The 14,169-nt window shown below is 36.7% G+C and overlaps 1 protein-coding gene across 12 annotated transcripts in view; it reads right to left on the reverse strand.

Moving 5' to 3' along the window:
* Positions 1 to 14,169, reverse strand: part of dmd (dystrophin) — a 99,450-nt gene that overhangs the window by 27,612 nt on the left and 57,669 nt on the right. For 9 of the 12 annotated variants that reach the window (XM_079615159.1, XM_079615158.1, XM_079615157.1 and 6 more), the window contains 7 exons: positions 13,157 to 13,313; positions 10,938 to 11,055; positions 10,148 to 10,416; positions 9,833 to 9,979; positions 8,226 to 8,304; positions 7,935 to 7,995; positions 767 to 828 (listed from right to left, as the gene is read on the reverse strand). In XM_079615159.1, the coding sequence (XP_079471285.1) occupies positions 767 to 828; positions 7,935 to 7,995; positions 8,226 to 8,304; positions 9,833 to 9,979; positions 10,148 to 10,416; positions 10,938 to 11,055; positions 13,157 to 13,313 (893 nt within the window). Of the gene's footprint in view, positions 1 to 766; positions 829 to 5,007; positions 5,621 to 7,560; positions 7,765 to 7,934; positions 7,996 to 8,225; positions 8,305 to 9,832; positions 9,980 to 10,147; positions 10,417 to 10,937; positions 11,056 to 13,156; positions 13,314 to 14,169 lie in introns of those variants that run through there. The other 3 variants (XM_079615161.1, XM_079615153.1, XM_079615152.1) reach the window with 3 other exon arrangements.

Raw genomic sequence — 14,169 nt, forward strand, 5'->3', positions numbered from 1 at the left:
CAGTAAAAGCTCTCATCTCTGCATCTGACAATTTCTAATTTTGATCTTATTTGTTGGGATCTGAAAAACAGGCAGCAGAGACATCAAGCTAGTATCATCCAATTAGTCCTTTCCATTTTAATCCATTGATCAAAAACATTTCAACTAACAATCTGACATTTTACTTAAGGGCAATTCCAATACAACACAGATTTCTGCAAATGTGAGAGATGTAACTACTTCATAGCAACGTTGTGCTTTATGGCAAAAAAAAGAAAGAATTGTTACAGCTTTTAATATACTTAAAAATGTAATTTATTCCTGTGATCAAAACTGAATTTTCAGCATCATTGCTCCAGTTTTCAGTGTCACATGATCCTTCAGAAATCATTCTAATATGCTGATTTGCTGCTCAAGAAATTTCTTACTATCAATGTTGAAAAAAAAAAAATTCAGTATTTTTTGATGAACAGAGCATTTATTTGAAAAACAAAAACTTTTTGTTAATGTAAAGTCACGTTTTTATCAATTTAATGAATCCTTGCTGAACAATTACTATATTCCTATATATATATATATTACTATGGTGTGCTGTAGTGTAGGCTATATATTCATTTATCATCACAAAGACATTTTAATACACAGTAAAATGCCACATGAAGACCTCCATTAACATTTTTAGCACCATCTTTGGAAAGTCACCAGCAAGATCATCATGAACATGCTATTAATATTCAATACATCATCCAGCTCTACTTCATGCACATCAGACTTGAATCAGGCCTACCTAATGACTGGTACAGTTCTGCCATCTTTGGGTGGTCCCAACATGTTGTTTGGGTCTGGTGACTGAAAGAAAAGACAAGGCGAATAACAGTAGCTCTCTCGGAAAAACATGCGTTATAAAGGCACTTTTCCACTGCATGGTACGGCTCAGTTTTAGGCGTTTGGTACGGCTCACTTTTAGGCGTTTGGTACGGCTCACTTTTAGGCGTTTGGTACCAGGTACTTTTTTTAGTACAACCTCCAAGCAAACCATACCGATACTAAAATGTGACGTGTAAGCACTGCAGATCACTGATTAGTCAGAGAATCGTCACTACCAGCGTCATTGGATTTGCGACACAAGACACCAAACCCGCTAGATTTAAATAGTCAGCAACAGCCACCGCAGTATCATTTGTTCGCACGACTTTTTAAAACGACCGTTGCCCGCAACTTGAAAAAAGAAATGGCTGTATCGTGGTCAGTAGACGAGATGGAGGCGCAACTATAACGATCACTATATAATCCCACCCATTCTGAAGGGGTACTAAACTGCAGTGGAAAAAGCAAACCGAGCCGAAAAGCGTCATAATAAATACATACCAAAAGCCAACAAAAGGCACTACAACGTCCATAAATGCTCGAGACAGTGTCATCCTCCATCTAAAGTTATATAGATTAAAGTGTGGTGGACAAACCTTGAATCTTTTTACATCCAACAATAAATCTTTGTAGTCCTCAAACTCAAGAATAGCTCAATTATGTTCTTCAAATAAAGGTCATTTTCAACAGATACTCAAGCACATTTAGCACATCCGTTCAAGTAGAACCATCACACCAATGACATACTACAGTAACAATATGTTAGACATGCCGTCTATGATAACACGTCTCATTTAAAAGAACAGATCAAAGGTGAACATTCAGTCATTTACTGATCCTTATATGGTTTCAAACCTGTGTGACTACTTTGTGGAAGATAGAACATACATTTTACAAGGTTGTCCTGGCCTGACTATTATTTTGAGTATAATGGAATAAAAAAATAAAAAAATGGGGCTCTAAAAAAGGCAGCATAAGCATAACCCCAATTTCAGAAAAGTTGGGACATTGTAAAATGTAATAAAATCAAGAATCTGTGATTTGTTCACCCTCTTTAACCTTTATTTAACTGAGAAAAGTACAAATATAATATTTACAATATTTTCACTGTCCAAATTAATTGTATTTTGTAAATATAAGCACATTTTGATTGCAGCAACACACTCCAAAAAAAGTTGGGACAGAGGCAAAATAAAAGTGAAAAGATTATAGAGTATCCAAGTTAAATATCCATTTTTACAGTGACTGAAAACATTTAAAAACTCGAGCTGGTGGGGCTTAAACCACCAAAAGCTTGTTTCTGCCAAAAACCCATCTTGCAACTCATCATTTTATCATCATTTTAATATTTTAGAGTCCATTGTTTATACCAGTGATTCCCAACCTGGCCTAACTCACTCTAGTTTTTAGGTTACAAGTAGGGATGAAAAATGTACCGGTTGGAGGATAAACCACGATACAATTCCTGATGGTTAGTCTTACAGTTTAATATTTTAATCATCGTTTGATTAACAGGACTTGAAAAACTTATGGCAGATACCGCATAGCTTTAATCAAAGTTAGCAACAGTCTCATGCAGGCACAGCATGCAGCGCGAGTTTCATTTTGTGTGAAAACATGGAGGAAAGAAGGTTTCAAGGTTTTACAACAGAGTGCTGAGGGAAATGTTCCATAAGCGCCATCTACTGATTTACCATTTTTATTCAGACTGTCTGTGGTTTTTGTTTGTGTAAAATCAGACCAAATTTTGATGCGCTAGTCAATTTTTTACCGGTTGATGAAAACTAAGCTAATGTGCATTCAAAAAATCTAAACAATTTGGATAAGACATCAAATTATTCTTGGAGCTGATACAATATCTATAATCATTTTATCTAACCCTGTTTCTTTCAGGTTTAAAGGCTGAAATGTGAGGTTTATCATTTCATAAATATTTTTGTCAATACCTTATTTGAACATGGTTCATGCAAGTCACACAAACAAAACTCTTGTTCATTTAAAATCCAGCTGTCCTTTGTTAATGTCATTATTTTAATGACAAATGATTTTGTAATCCCTGTCAGTAAATAAAATGTGTTTCTGCTAGTGTGTTTTGGGCTCATGATTTTGAATTTTAGAAAAAAGGTTGGGAACCACTGGTTTAGATCCTACATGTGACCATGGGAAAAGTTTTGAGCATCTAAGTTGTTGTACTGGGTCCTCTTCATTTGAATCTTAAAAGAAGGGAGTCAATTTCTACATTCAGAACAGTGCCTGACTGTTTTGTTACAATGGCTCTAAATGAATCCATTAGTGGAAATGCAATTTACACTACTGAGATGCCTTGTTTTGAAGTGTTGCTATGGGCCAGGGTGTTTGTGATTTTGGGCTTAAGCCAGCCAAGTGGCTCTGCAGAATTCTAATAAGGTGGAGAAACTTCAAAACTATAAATTATACCCAGCCTCTACAGTGTTAAAGCAGAAAAAAACACCATCAACAAAAATTGGATGAAAGTGAACTTTCATGCATTTTTTTCTTCCAAAAGAAAAAAATTCTGAAAAAGTCAGAGGGGTCAAAATGAAAGAAGTTTAAAAGGAGTTGTGGAAAACATCAGTCTCTCTGAAATGCAAACATTATGGGGTGGAACCCTACTTACAAAAAAGCACCATGGTAATACCAATGCTATTTACCATGGGACTGCCAGAGTATTTGTTTAGCTAGGGATGTTAATCAGCTAACTTGGAACAGGTTTAAAAGAACTATTTTCTATATTAATATATTTTTAAATATAATTTATCCATGTGATGGCAACGCTGAATTTTCAGCATCATTACTCCAGTCTTCAGTGTCACATGATCCTTCAGAAATCGTTCTAATATGCTGGTGCTATATGCTTGGTGCTCAAGAAACGTATCTTATTATTATCAATGTTCAAAACAATATATTATTGTGGAAACTGATTATTTTATGAATAGAAAGTTCGAAAGAACAGCAATTAAACACCGCAACAAATCTTTAAGGTAAATTTAGATCAATTTAAAGCATCTACGAATAAAAGCACTAAAAAGCATTATTAATTCTGAATTAAACTAATAAAAAAATGTATGCTGTAAAAAAATATATGATCAATAAGTTATGACAACATATGTTTCTACATTGCTTTAACTCACCAAAATAAGTTAAGCAATTTTCAACTTTAAGTTATACAAGATTCAACTAATTTAAGTCAGCTTGATGTAATTTAACTTAAGTAGAAATGACTTAAACAGTGGATATACACAAATAAAAACAAGATTTGGTACGAGTCAACAAAAGCAAATTATTCAATTACAATTTAAGAAGTCTTATATATAAAAAATTAGAAGGTGTGGTCTTTGATATCAAAAAGTTTGAAAACACGCACAGAATTACTGGGCATCACAAGCAGCTCACTAGGCTTTGAGACACAGTCAGTATCTGGCAGCGCCCTCTAGGTTCAGGTAGTCTCAGTAGAGCATGCCAATGGCCTGATGGCAAATTTCCCACTGAAAACACCATACCTGCACATCTCCAGGCACTGCATGAGCGGAAGTACAGCAGTAATGTGGGTTTGGACAAGAAAAAGGAATGCCCACCTACATGCATGAACGCATCTCACAGCACAGTGTACCCACACAGTGTACCCTTCACGCAGACACCTCTAATTGTGGCTCTTGGTTATGGTTGAATGCAAACGCAGCCGTAAGTATGTGGTTAAAACCAAAACAGTTATCTTCTGTGTGGTATAATGTTAACTTATGGGAAGCGCACGAATATGGAGGATCCTTAAGGCCAAGCCTCGTTATCAATATAATGATTTCTATCAAATACACCTCCAAAAACATAAATGACAATATGAACGCCACGTTAGGTTTATCGGTCGGCATGCTGCAAGAAGGGCACAGTAGATGCATCAGGAACTATCGATGTGTTTGGCATTCGAAAAATAAACAAATCAAGCGCTGAACTGGCGTGTCGCTAAAAGACGTGGACATTCCCGGCTGCACTGGTTCCTTGTAAAACCGAACAAGCACCTGCTAGGCTGTAAGGGAAACGAGCAAGGAAAAGAAACAGCGAATATACGGCAGATGGACGAATGCAAAACTCCTTCGGCGTCCTCTACTCGCACGAGCCGACATTTATTCGTGTTAGCATTGCACTTACTTTCTCAAGTTCTCCCTCATCTTGCCTCTTAATAATCGCCGAATCCAACGTGTTTGTTTTTTAAAATCCCAAATGTTGTTTGGGGCGAATCACCTCCGCGGTGTTCCCTCTCTACAGGGGAAAAAGCATCCGACTTCCCTGCGATCTCCCTCCGCCAGAGCGGCTCAGACGAGGCGGAGCTTTTCCTCCTGCTCCCTTCCCCCTCCAACTCATCTCTCTCTCCCTCACTCACTCGCTTACTTAGGAGGTGCTTTAAAACCTAGCATACCACCTACCCAGTAGACCGCATTTTAGGACATCGCTTGCGTGCGATTCGAGCATTTTGTGGAAATCGTTTAAATGCCCGATAGCAACAAAAAAATAATTCCTAATATGGTGGAATGAAATGTTCTAAACTGTTCGTATGCTTAAACAATTGGTTCTACGATCGAATGTGCCTATGATGTGATTCGCCAAGTTGTTAACGTTCGAACGTTTCCGCAAAACAAAGCTCAAACCGATATTCTGAACTTAACGATGCCCAAAAATGCTCAGTCAACTGTTTAAATCAATCATGCGAACGTTCTGATGACTGCTAATCGGACGTTTGAACTGTGGTCGCCAAATTGTCCATACACCGTTCGAACTCTCCTGTATTAAAAAAAGCTTAAACCGATCGATCGCCCTTGATGCCCAAAAATGGTCAATCATCTTTTAAACTCCACTGGAGGATGGGTGATAAATGCTCAAATCAAACGTTCGAACGTGTCAACCATAGACTGAGAAAAAAAAAAGTGTTAGGTGTCAACAGTATGGAAAAGAAATCGCACTAATAATAAGCCTTAGAAAAAAAGCTTAAATCAAACGGTAGAAAAAGTTCACATATGATGGTCAAAATGCTCGAATTGAATGTGGGATGCCCAAAAAAAGTGATTCCAACATTAGATTGCTGCAAATAAACAAAACAAAATAAATGATATCTAGCTAGGCCGCTCACTAGGTTTTGAGACACAGCCGATTCATGTGAAAATGACCAGTACTGTTTTGTTGGGGAGGGCTAGATGGGTTATTTATTCCCTGACAAAAGCTGCATGCTGCCACAGTGCAGGAATCTGATTTGACGAGGCTTACATTTTGCATAAATTTAAAGCAAATCGTGATCAACATAATATGCAATAATTTGCTTAGTTTGTTTAATATATTAGATGGGCTGAAGTTAATGACTAAAAATCCCATGAAAAGTGTATGGGTAAAATATTTCACCGGATACAACTTTTATAATAACCTTCATTACTGACATTAACAAACATTTAGATCACTAGTGTAGGCTACGTAATATAAATGTCATGAGACTTGGAATCATACAGTATATTTCATATGCTGTAAATGAACTACATATCTGTTAAGCATTAATGTTTGTTGATAACTTATTAATGAAAGTTATTATAAAGCGATACCCTTTATTGTCCTGCAGCTTATCATATGCAATAGGCTGGAAATAACAAATTCTAGTGCCATCTGACTGAAAGTACTGCTCTGCTTGACCAGCATTAATGACATTCATAATCTATGACAGCATCATTAAGAGTCAGTTCTCTCCTATGAAGTCAGATTAATGCACTGCCATGAGCAAAAATACAGCTCTGACTGTATATGAAGCTTGTGCACATACTTTTTAGAGATTAAATGAATGATTTTTGAGGATGATGTCGATTTTGAGCCACAAAAGCGATGAAACAACTATAATGAATATTGTAATATACAGTATATATCACTGGAAAAAAGGTTTTTGGTGTCGGTGACTATTTTCACTCAAAAAGTGCAATTTCACAAATAATTACAAAGAAACAGCAAGTAAAACACTGATTTAAAAATTAAATAGAATTATTGTTTTATAAAATATACTCCAATAATCAGGTTTTATTTTTTATTTATTTTATTTTTCAGTGTCTAAGCAAAATGTAGACACCCAAATAGGGTAGAGTTTGATGAGCCACACCACTTTAAATGGTCTTCTTGGCAAAGAAAAATGACATAGTGATTATGAATATTACATTCACCTCTGTCATCTATAGAAATGAAAGCATTTATATCATACAGAAATATGACTTCTAAAAAGGTGCTAAGCTGTGTACGTGTCAAGAGATAAATATATAATAAAAATAAATTAATAAAATAAAAAATTGACTGTATAGTTGAGCCAATGGCACAGCTTACCCCAAAGAATCTGACACTTTCTCACTGCTACCATTTTGGGGGTGGGAATGCTTCATTGAATAACTCACGGCTAACCTTTACCCAAATCATTTACATGGTTCATGCATTGGCATTTTAAAATGGGTGTATTTTTCTGAAGATTGCTTTGACATGAAATTCATTATACTTTCCATTATGCTTTGACGAAACATTTCTACATGGCAAAAAATAAACAAAAGTAGTGCAAATTATTTTAATCACAGGTAGTTGCATATGAAGGGCTGCCAATTTATTTGAGGGCTCACTCTACCATTATATTATTTAGTCTATTGTACTGTTTTGTAAATATACACATTTGTGCATTGCTTGTTACAAAGACAACATTTTTATCTGCATGGAATTTTTCTATGGAAACTGGCAAACTTCCCAGTTTGATATGAAGATAAGAAGTTCTGAAACTCGCTCACTCAGTCATCCGTGTGCAGAAGTTCTCAGTTAGTGTGATGCATGCTGCTACATGCATTGGCAGAGCCTAATTTATCATCTCCGATTATTCTGCACAAATTTTCCAGGGTGATATCTCTGTTTGGAAAAAGGTCACGCAAAATCACTTTTCTTTGGTAGTCTGCTGCCAGCTATGATGTATTTCTTAGTCTGGGAGCTTTCATAGTGTTGAAATTCAATTTGTTAATTCAGTGTGGACCTTGAATGTGCCTGACATCAACATGTGGGTTGAGTTTGGGAAGACTTACTTGATATAGTAGGGGACATTGTTGGGCGAAATAGAGCGTTCAAGAGGGCTTTCAACAGACGCTGTGTGCAGAAAAGAAAACCCATTCATGTTACCTCGATTTCAAAGCCCTTTCTTTTCACCATTCACTTCTTCATTTGGTTCAAGACACATTTTATGTACAGTAAGCAACTTAAAAGTTCAGTAAGACGTTATAAAATACACAGGATTAGTTTATGATTCACATAAGTACAATGTTTTGTCATTATACTGCTCATAATACTGCTAAACAGAACCACAAATACACACTCACCATGCAGGAAATTCTGAGTCTGGGGCCCCAGGTCCCTGTAGGCTGTGGTCAGCTGGGTCAGATGTTCCTCAATGGAGACCTAAAAAACACAGAAGAGGCGGAAGGAACAGGAATAAATTGCTGTAAAGAATAGCGTTATTTTAGTATTATTTATATACTGTTATTATTTACTAACATTTCGAATCAGCTTTTATTTATATTTTCAGCTTTCGTTTTAAGTTTAGTTTAATATAATGAATTGTATGTGCTTTTGTCACTTTTTATCATATTTTTGTATATAAAAAATATTTTTTTATTTTTTTATTTCAGTCTAGTAATGTTAGTACTTTGACTTAAAATCATTCTATTTCAGTAACATGGGCAACATTTCTCTTTTTACATTTTGTTTTTCATCCACACACACACACACACACACACACACACACACACACACACACACACACACACACACACACACACACACACACACACACACACACACACACACACACACACACACACACACACACACACACACACACACACACCTTATTTTAGCTTTATTTCAATTATCGGAAACAGTTTTAAGAAGTTTTAGTTCACAAGAACACTGGAAAAGGAAACAAACACATGCCAGTAATGGTTAATAAAACAATTTCAAAGAAACATATTCTGTAAATGTGCAGAATGTTTCGTCACGATTGTTTTTATGTTTCTGCCCAACTTCTTTTTATTAAATAATGCCTTTCTGTGTCCTTTGTCAAATCTCTGAAGGACAGATCATTTCTGTGATCTGCTTGTTGCATCTATTGCTGACATGTACACTTTTCTACAACTTTTCAAAGATTGAACTGTATTTTTTGTGTCAGGAGCTAAAGCTGTGACCTGACTTGATTTATATAGAATGAATTGAATTAGTACACATTCCAAATTGTATTTTGAACAATTTATTAGTGCATGTTTTTCTTTGTAATCTTTAATTAAAACAACTGTTCTTTTTGCTGATGTCATTAAAGGGTTCATTCACCCAAATGTTTTAATTCTATCATCATTTACTCACCCTCGTGTCGTTCCAAACCCGTAAGACTTTCGTTCATCTTTGGAACACAAATTAAGATATTTTTAATGAAATCTGATAGATTTCTGTCCCTCCGTTGACAGCTACGCAACTACCACTTTGACGCTTCAAAAAGTTCATATAGACATCGCAAAACTAATCCATATGAATTGAAAGGTTTAGTCCAAATTTTCTAAAGAGACTAGATCGCTTTATACAATGAACATATTGAATTTAGGCTTTTATTCACCGAAGATAAAAAACAGTCTTACAGGTTTGGCACGACATGAGGGTGAGTAAATGATGATAGAATTAAAATTTTTGTCTGAACTAACAGCCCATGTAGGCTAATGTTAACCAGCAGCCAAATAGCTATTTAGGCATTGTTTTGGGGTACTCGCTCCATTTTGGTATGGAATGGTCAATCAGTTCCCAACGAATCAAATCAAGTCCGCCACTTCTCATTAAACATGGTCTTTCACTTGAAAATATGTAAATTTATGGAAGTCGAGGTTGTAAAACAAATAAGGCAATTCATGTTGACTTCAAATTAAAGAACATGAATGGATACCTGCAGAAGCCTCCATCTCATGTTGAGGTCATCGATTCTGCTCAGGTTGTCTGGAGAGAGCTGAATGTCAGGTGGTCTAAATGTGGAGGCCAGTTGGTTGACCTGATTTACATTATCCTGAATGGGAACTATCTCCTCCTGGAACACCTGGGGAAATACATAAAACCTTAATGCCTTTTGGCCCAAAGATTAAAATAATAAACATGTATAACACAGTACAAACATGCTAACCCAAGTTGCTTCAGAGTATACCATGCTATCGCCATTGTACATGTCCAAAAAAAGCTTTTTTATAAGGGATAAGAGGTTACTGACCTTTACTCGGTCTATGTGGTTTTGCAAATCATCTACAAGCAGCTCCCCAACAGGCTTCCAAGAATTCTTCACGGTCTCAGCCTGCCGTAGCTTGAAGTCCAGCTGATCCTGGGCGTCCTGCAGCTCCATCAGCCTCTCCATGGCCAATTCCAGCTGTTGCTGCCAGTCAACAGCAGCTGCACCCAGATTCTTCCAGCGCACCGTTACATCCTCCACTTCTTTACGCAATATGCGGCCCACATTTTGAACCCTCTCCTCAGGACTTACATCTGGGCAGCACACAAAATGAAATACAGGTTAGAGCATCTTTAAAGCTACACTGTGTAGGAATTACTCCCATCTAGCGGTGAAATTGTATATGACTACCAACTGAATATTACTTTCTAGCCCCTCCCATTCTGAGGGCGTTTTTACTCCTACGGTGGCTTTATTATTACAAATCTTCCAGCAGTCGCGAGTAATCTCCCCCTCGCATTCGTCACGGTGCCATTGAGTGTAAAAACGCAAAAGGCGAAGCTTGAATTTGCAGGTATGTCCCTCTTTGGCTAATGTATTTTCAAGATGGAGGCGCAACATGGCTTCCACCATTCGAGCAGCTCACCCGTATGTATAATAAACGGCAGATTCTACGCTTACGAGAATACTTGATTAGTTGGTAGAAGGATACATTAATGAGCTCATATAATTTTGAAAGAACAAAGGTTTTTTTTTTTAAGAATAAACTTAAATTACACAGTGTAGCTTTAAGTTATTGTATTGGACATATGTGTAGGTACAGAAGACTTCATACCCTTTTGTCCAGGCTTCTGTTTCAGACCCTCACGAGGCATCTCGGCAAGGAAGGTTTTAGCATTGTCAACTGTTCCATTGACTAAAGGTTCTTTGGCAGCCAACTCTCTTCTGAAGACCTGTGAAAGCACAATGACTTGCTACCAAAAATACTAAATGTCACAATGAGGAGAACATTTGTGCAACTTTAGCACTAAATCCTGCAAAAACCTGCATTTTATTCACATACTGTATACCCCCCTCCAGTCAAACTTAACCAGGTGCTGTTTTTTTCTAGTATAGTGCTTCCTCATGCATATTTAAATCAAGCCATTGTCATTCTTTCCTGGGCAAACATGCCTCGTTCCTATGCAAATAAGGCTCATCATAGAATACACTGGATTCACAAATATCAGTGCAACCTAATGCAATTAACACAGTGCTGTTACAATGTTTGTGTTTTCTAGAGATCCTGGTCTGAGAGTTTTACTGCTCACTGTCTTTCAGCCATTTTCGGGGCACATACAAACTGTGATCATCACTAATTTTGTGTCTGCGTTTACATCATTGCATGGACTGACACCACATGCCTTAAACTAAAATACATTTTGGTACTTGGACTTAAAGCTGAAATCAAATCAAATACTAATATCAGATGAAAACGTTGAAATAATTAAGTTGAGGCACTAACATCAAAAACGTATCAAATGTAAATCACATAACAAAATTACTTGTGTTTTAAGTTAAGTTTTAGTAATTACTAAATAATTATTTAAATTTATGAATAAAAAGTAAACTCAAACTATTAATAAATACTATAAACGTATAATGACACTGCCGCATGTGACACTATCAGTGGGCACATTTTATTCATTCAATGTTGTTTTTATGAGCAAAACAAACACTAAAACAGTTTCTAAACCATTAAACTAAAAGCTATTGAAGCACTTTATTTTACAGCCCTGTTCCCTATGAGCATACTATGTACTTATTATAGTAATTGCAATAACTGGGTAGTAACTAACCCTGAACCTACCCCTAAACATAATCCATGTAGTTACCTTCCTGTATATTAACCAGTACTTTCTTGGGCAAGTAAACAACGTACTGTAAAATAAAGTGCAACCAAAAGTATTATAAACTAAGCCAATTGCAAGATATTAAAGCAAGCTGAGCATTATTATTTTCTATTTATTTTTTCCATACATTTGTTTTATTTAGGCTACTAATAGTGAAAATGGTTCTGTTATAAATTTTTCTAATTTTAACAAAAATAAACATGAATTCCACAAGTTTGTGAGAAACCCTTATGATCACATTATCCAGCATGATTTAAGAATGATCCAAAAGGTATCATCTGCTTCAATGGACACATATGACCTTTTGTGACACTGAGTTCACGTGTTCAGTGCAAATTTTTTTGCTTATATATTACAAAACTGCCGACTTTTCCATATATTGTAATCATTATCTCAACATGTAATGATTGCTTTAACGTGCTCATTGTTTTTGCTTAAATGAATACATGACGTTAGCTATCTGCATGATTTGTATTCTATTAGAACTGTGCATTTCTGCAATATGGCCATTACTTTGACACAGTCACGTAGAAAAATAAATTTTACGTAAAGCTGCTTTGAAACGATATGAATTGTGAAAAGCGCTATACAAATCAATGTGAATTCATTTGATAAGCAAAATTTCTATCATAACTTTTTCTGTTTTCAAACTCCTCAAATATTTTCCAGGTTTGAGTGAAAAAGAAACCTGAGGTTTTCTTAGACAAAGCACAGCATTGCCAATTTATTTAGTAGTTTGCGAAAACTTTGTTCAATTACGTTTCTGCTGAGACTTACTTTGCAGCTCCTACACACATGCCAGTTTACTTCCCAGTTAACTGCACCTGTAGAGTGTGACAGAGTGACTCAGCTGTCACAGGCAACCCGCTCTCTGTGCTCCCCTACACTAACTACTTCATGACCACATCCTGTTTACTGCGGCCCCTGACAGCTGATGGCCATCAGCAGATGTTAATTGGTCCACACAACCATGCAAAGAGACAAGGGACTTTGCACCTCTCCTACGCAAGATACCATCTCCATCTGTTTAAATATTTAACAAGAACAGACTCCGATAATGATCACACTTTGGCGCCACGAAAGACAGAATGCATAAATCACATCTTGAACATCACTCTTCATGCTTTCAATGAGGGGCGAAGAGGACGCGTCCTAGACTCACCTTGTGCGTAAGGAGTTGTTGGTGCACGGTCGGCACGTCGCCCCCTACTGGTTTCTGCTGTTCTAGCTCCTCCCTCTTCAACTGCAGCCAGTTGAGCAGCTCTTGTAAGGACATGTGCAGGTGTTTCCACTGATCCACACCTGTATCCAGATATGGCCTAGAGAGTCGTATGGATGGTAAGATGTGTGATACTGCCAAGTGTTAAATCACAGAGACCACCAGAGAGCACTATACTGTCACACCACAGTTGACTTTAACAAAGAAAGTGCTAGATAAAGGTGGAGATTTCTTCACATCTTGCATTTGAATATGCATGAACATTAAAAAAGCTTTTACCAGCTTTTTCCCGTACCAAGGGAATGTGGCTGTATGAATTAAGACATTATGTGAAAGTGTTATTTTTTACTTTTTCTGAAAATATGAGTGGTGCAAAAGATGCAAACCTGTTTCTAGGTAGTTGCCAGGGTGTTGCTATGTGGTAAGGTGTTCATAGATAGATAGATAGATAGATAGATAGATAGATAGATAGATAGATAGATAGATAGATAGATAGATAGATAGATAGATAGATAGATAGATAGACAGCTATATAGACAGACAGACGGATGGATGGATGGATAGACGGACAGACAGACAGATAGATAGAAAGACAGACAGACAGATAGATAGATAGATAGATAGATAGATAGATAGATAGATAGATAGATAGACAGATAGATGAACGGACAGAGATAGACAGACGGATAAATAGAAAGACAGACAGACAGATATATAGACAGACGGATGGACGGACGGACGGATAGATAAATAGAAAGACAGCTATATAGACAGAGGGATGGATGGATAGACGGACAGACAGACAGATAGATGAACGGACAGAGATAGACAGACGGACAGACAGACAGACAGAGAGATAGATAGAAAGACAGATAGACAGATATATAGACGGACAGACAGACAGATAGATGAACGGACAGAGATAGACAGAAAGATATATAGACGGACAGACAGAC

The sequence above is a fragment of the Phoxinus phoxinus genome, assembly GCF_949152265.1.
Source record: "Phoxinus phoxinus genome assembly, chromosome: 6".
In the NCBI taxonomy this organism is placed as follows: domain Eukaryota; kingdom Metazoa; phylum Chordata; class Actinopteri; order Cypriniformes; family Leuciscidae; genus Phoxinus; species Phoxinus phoxinus.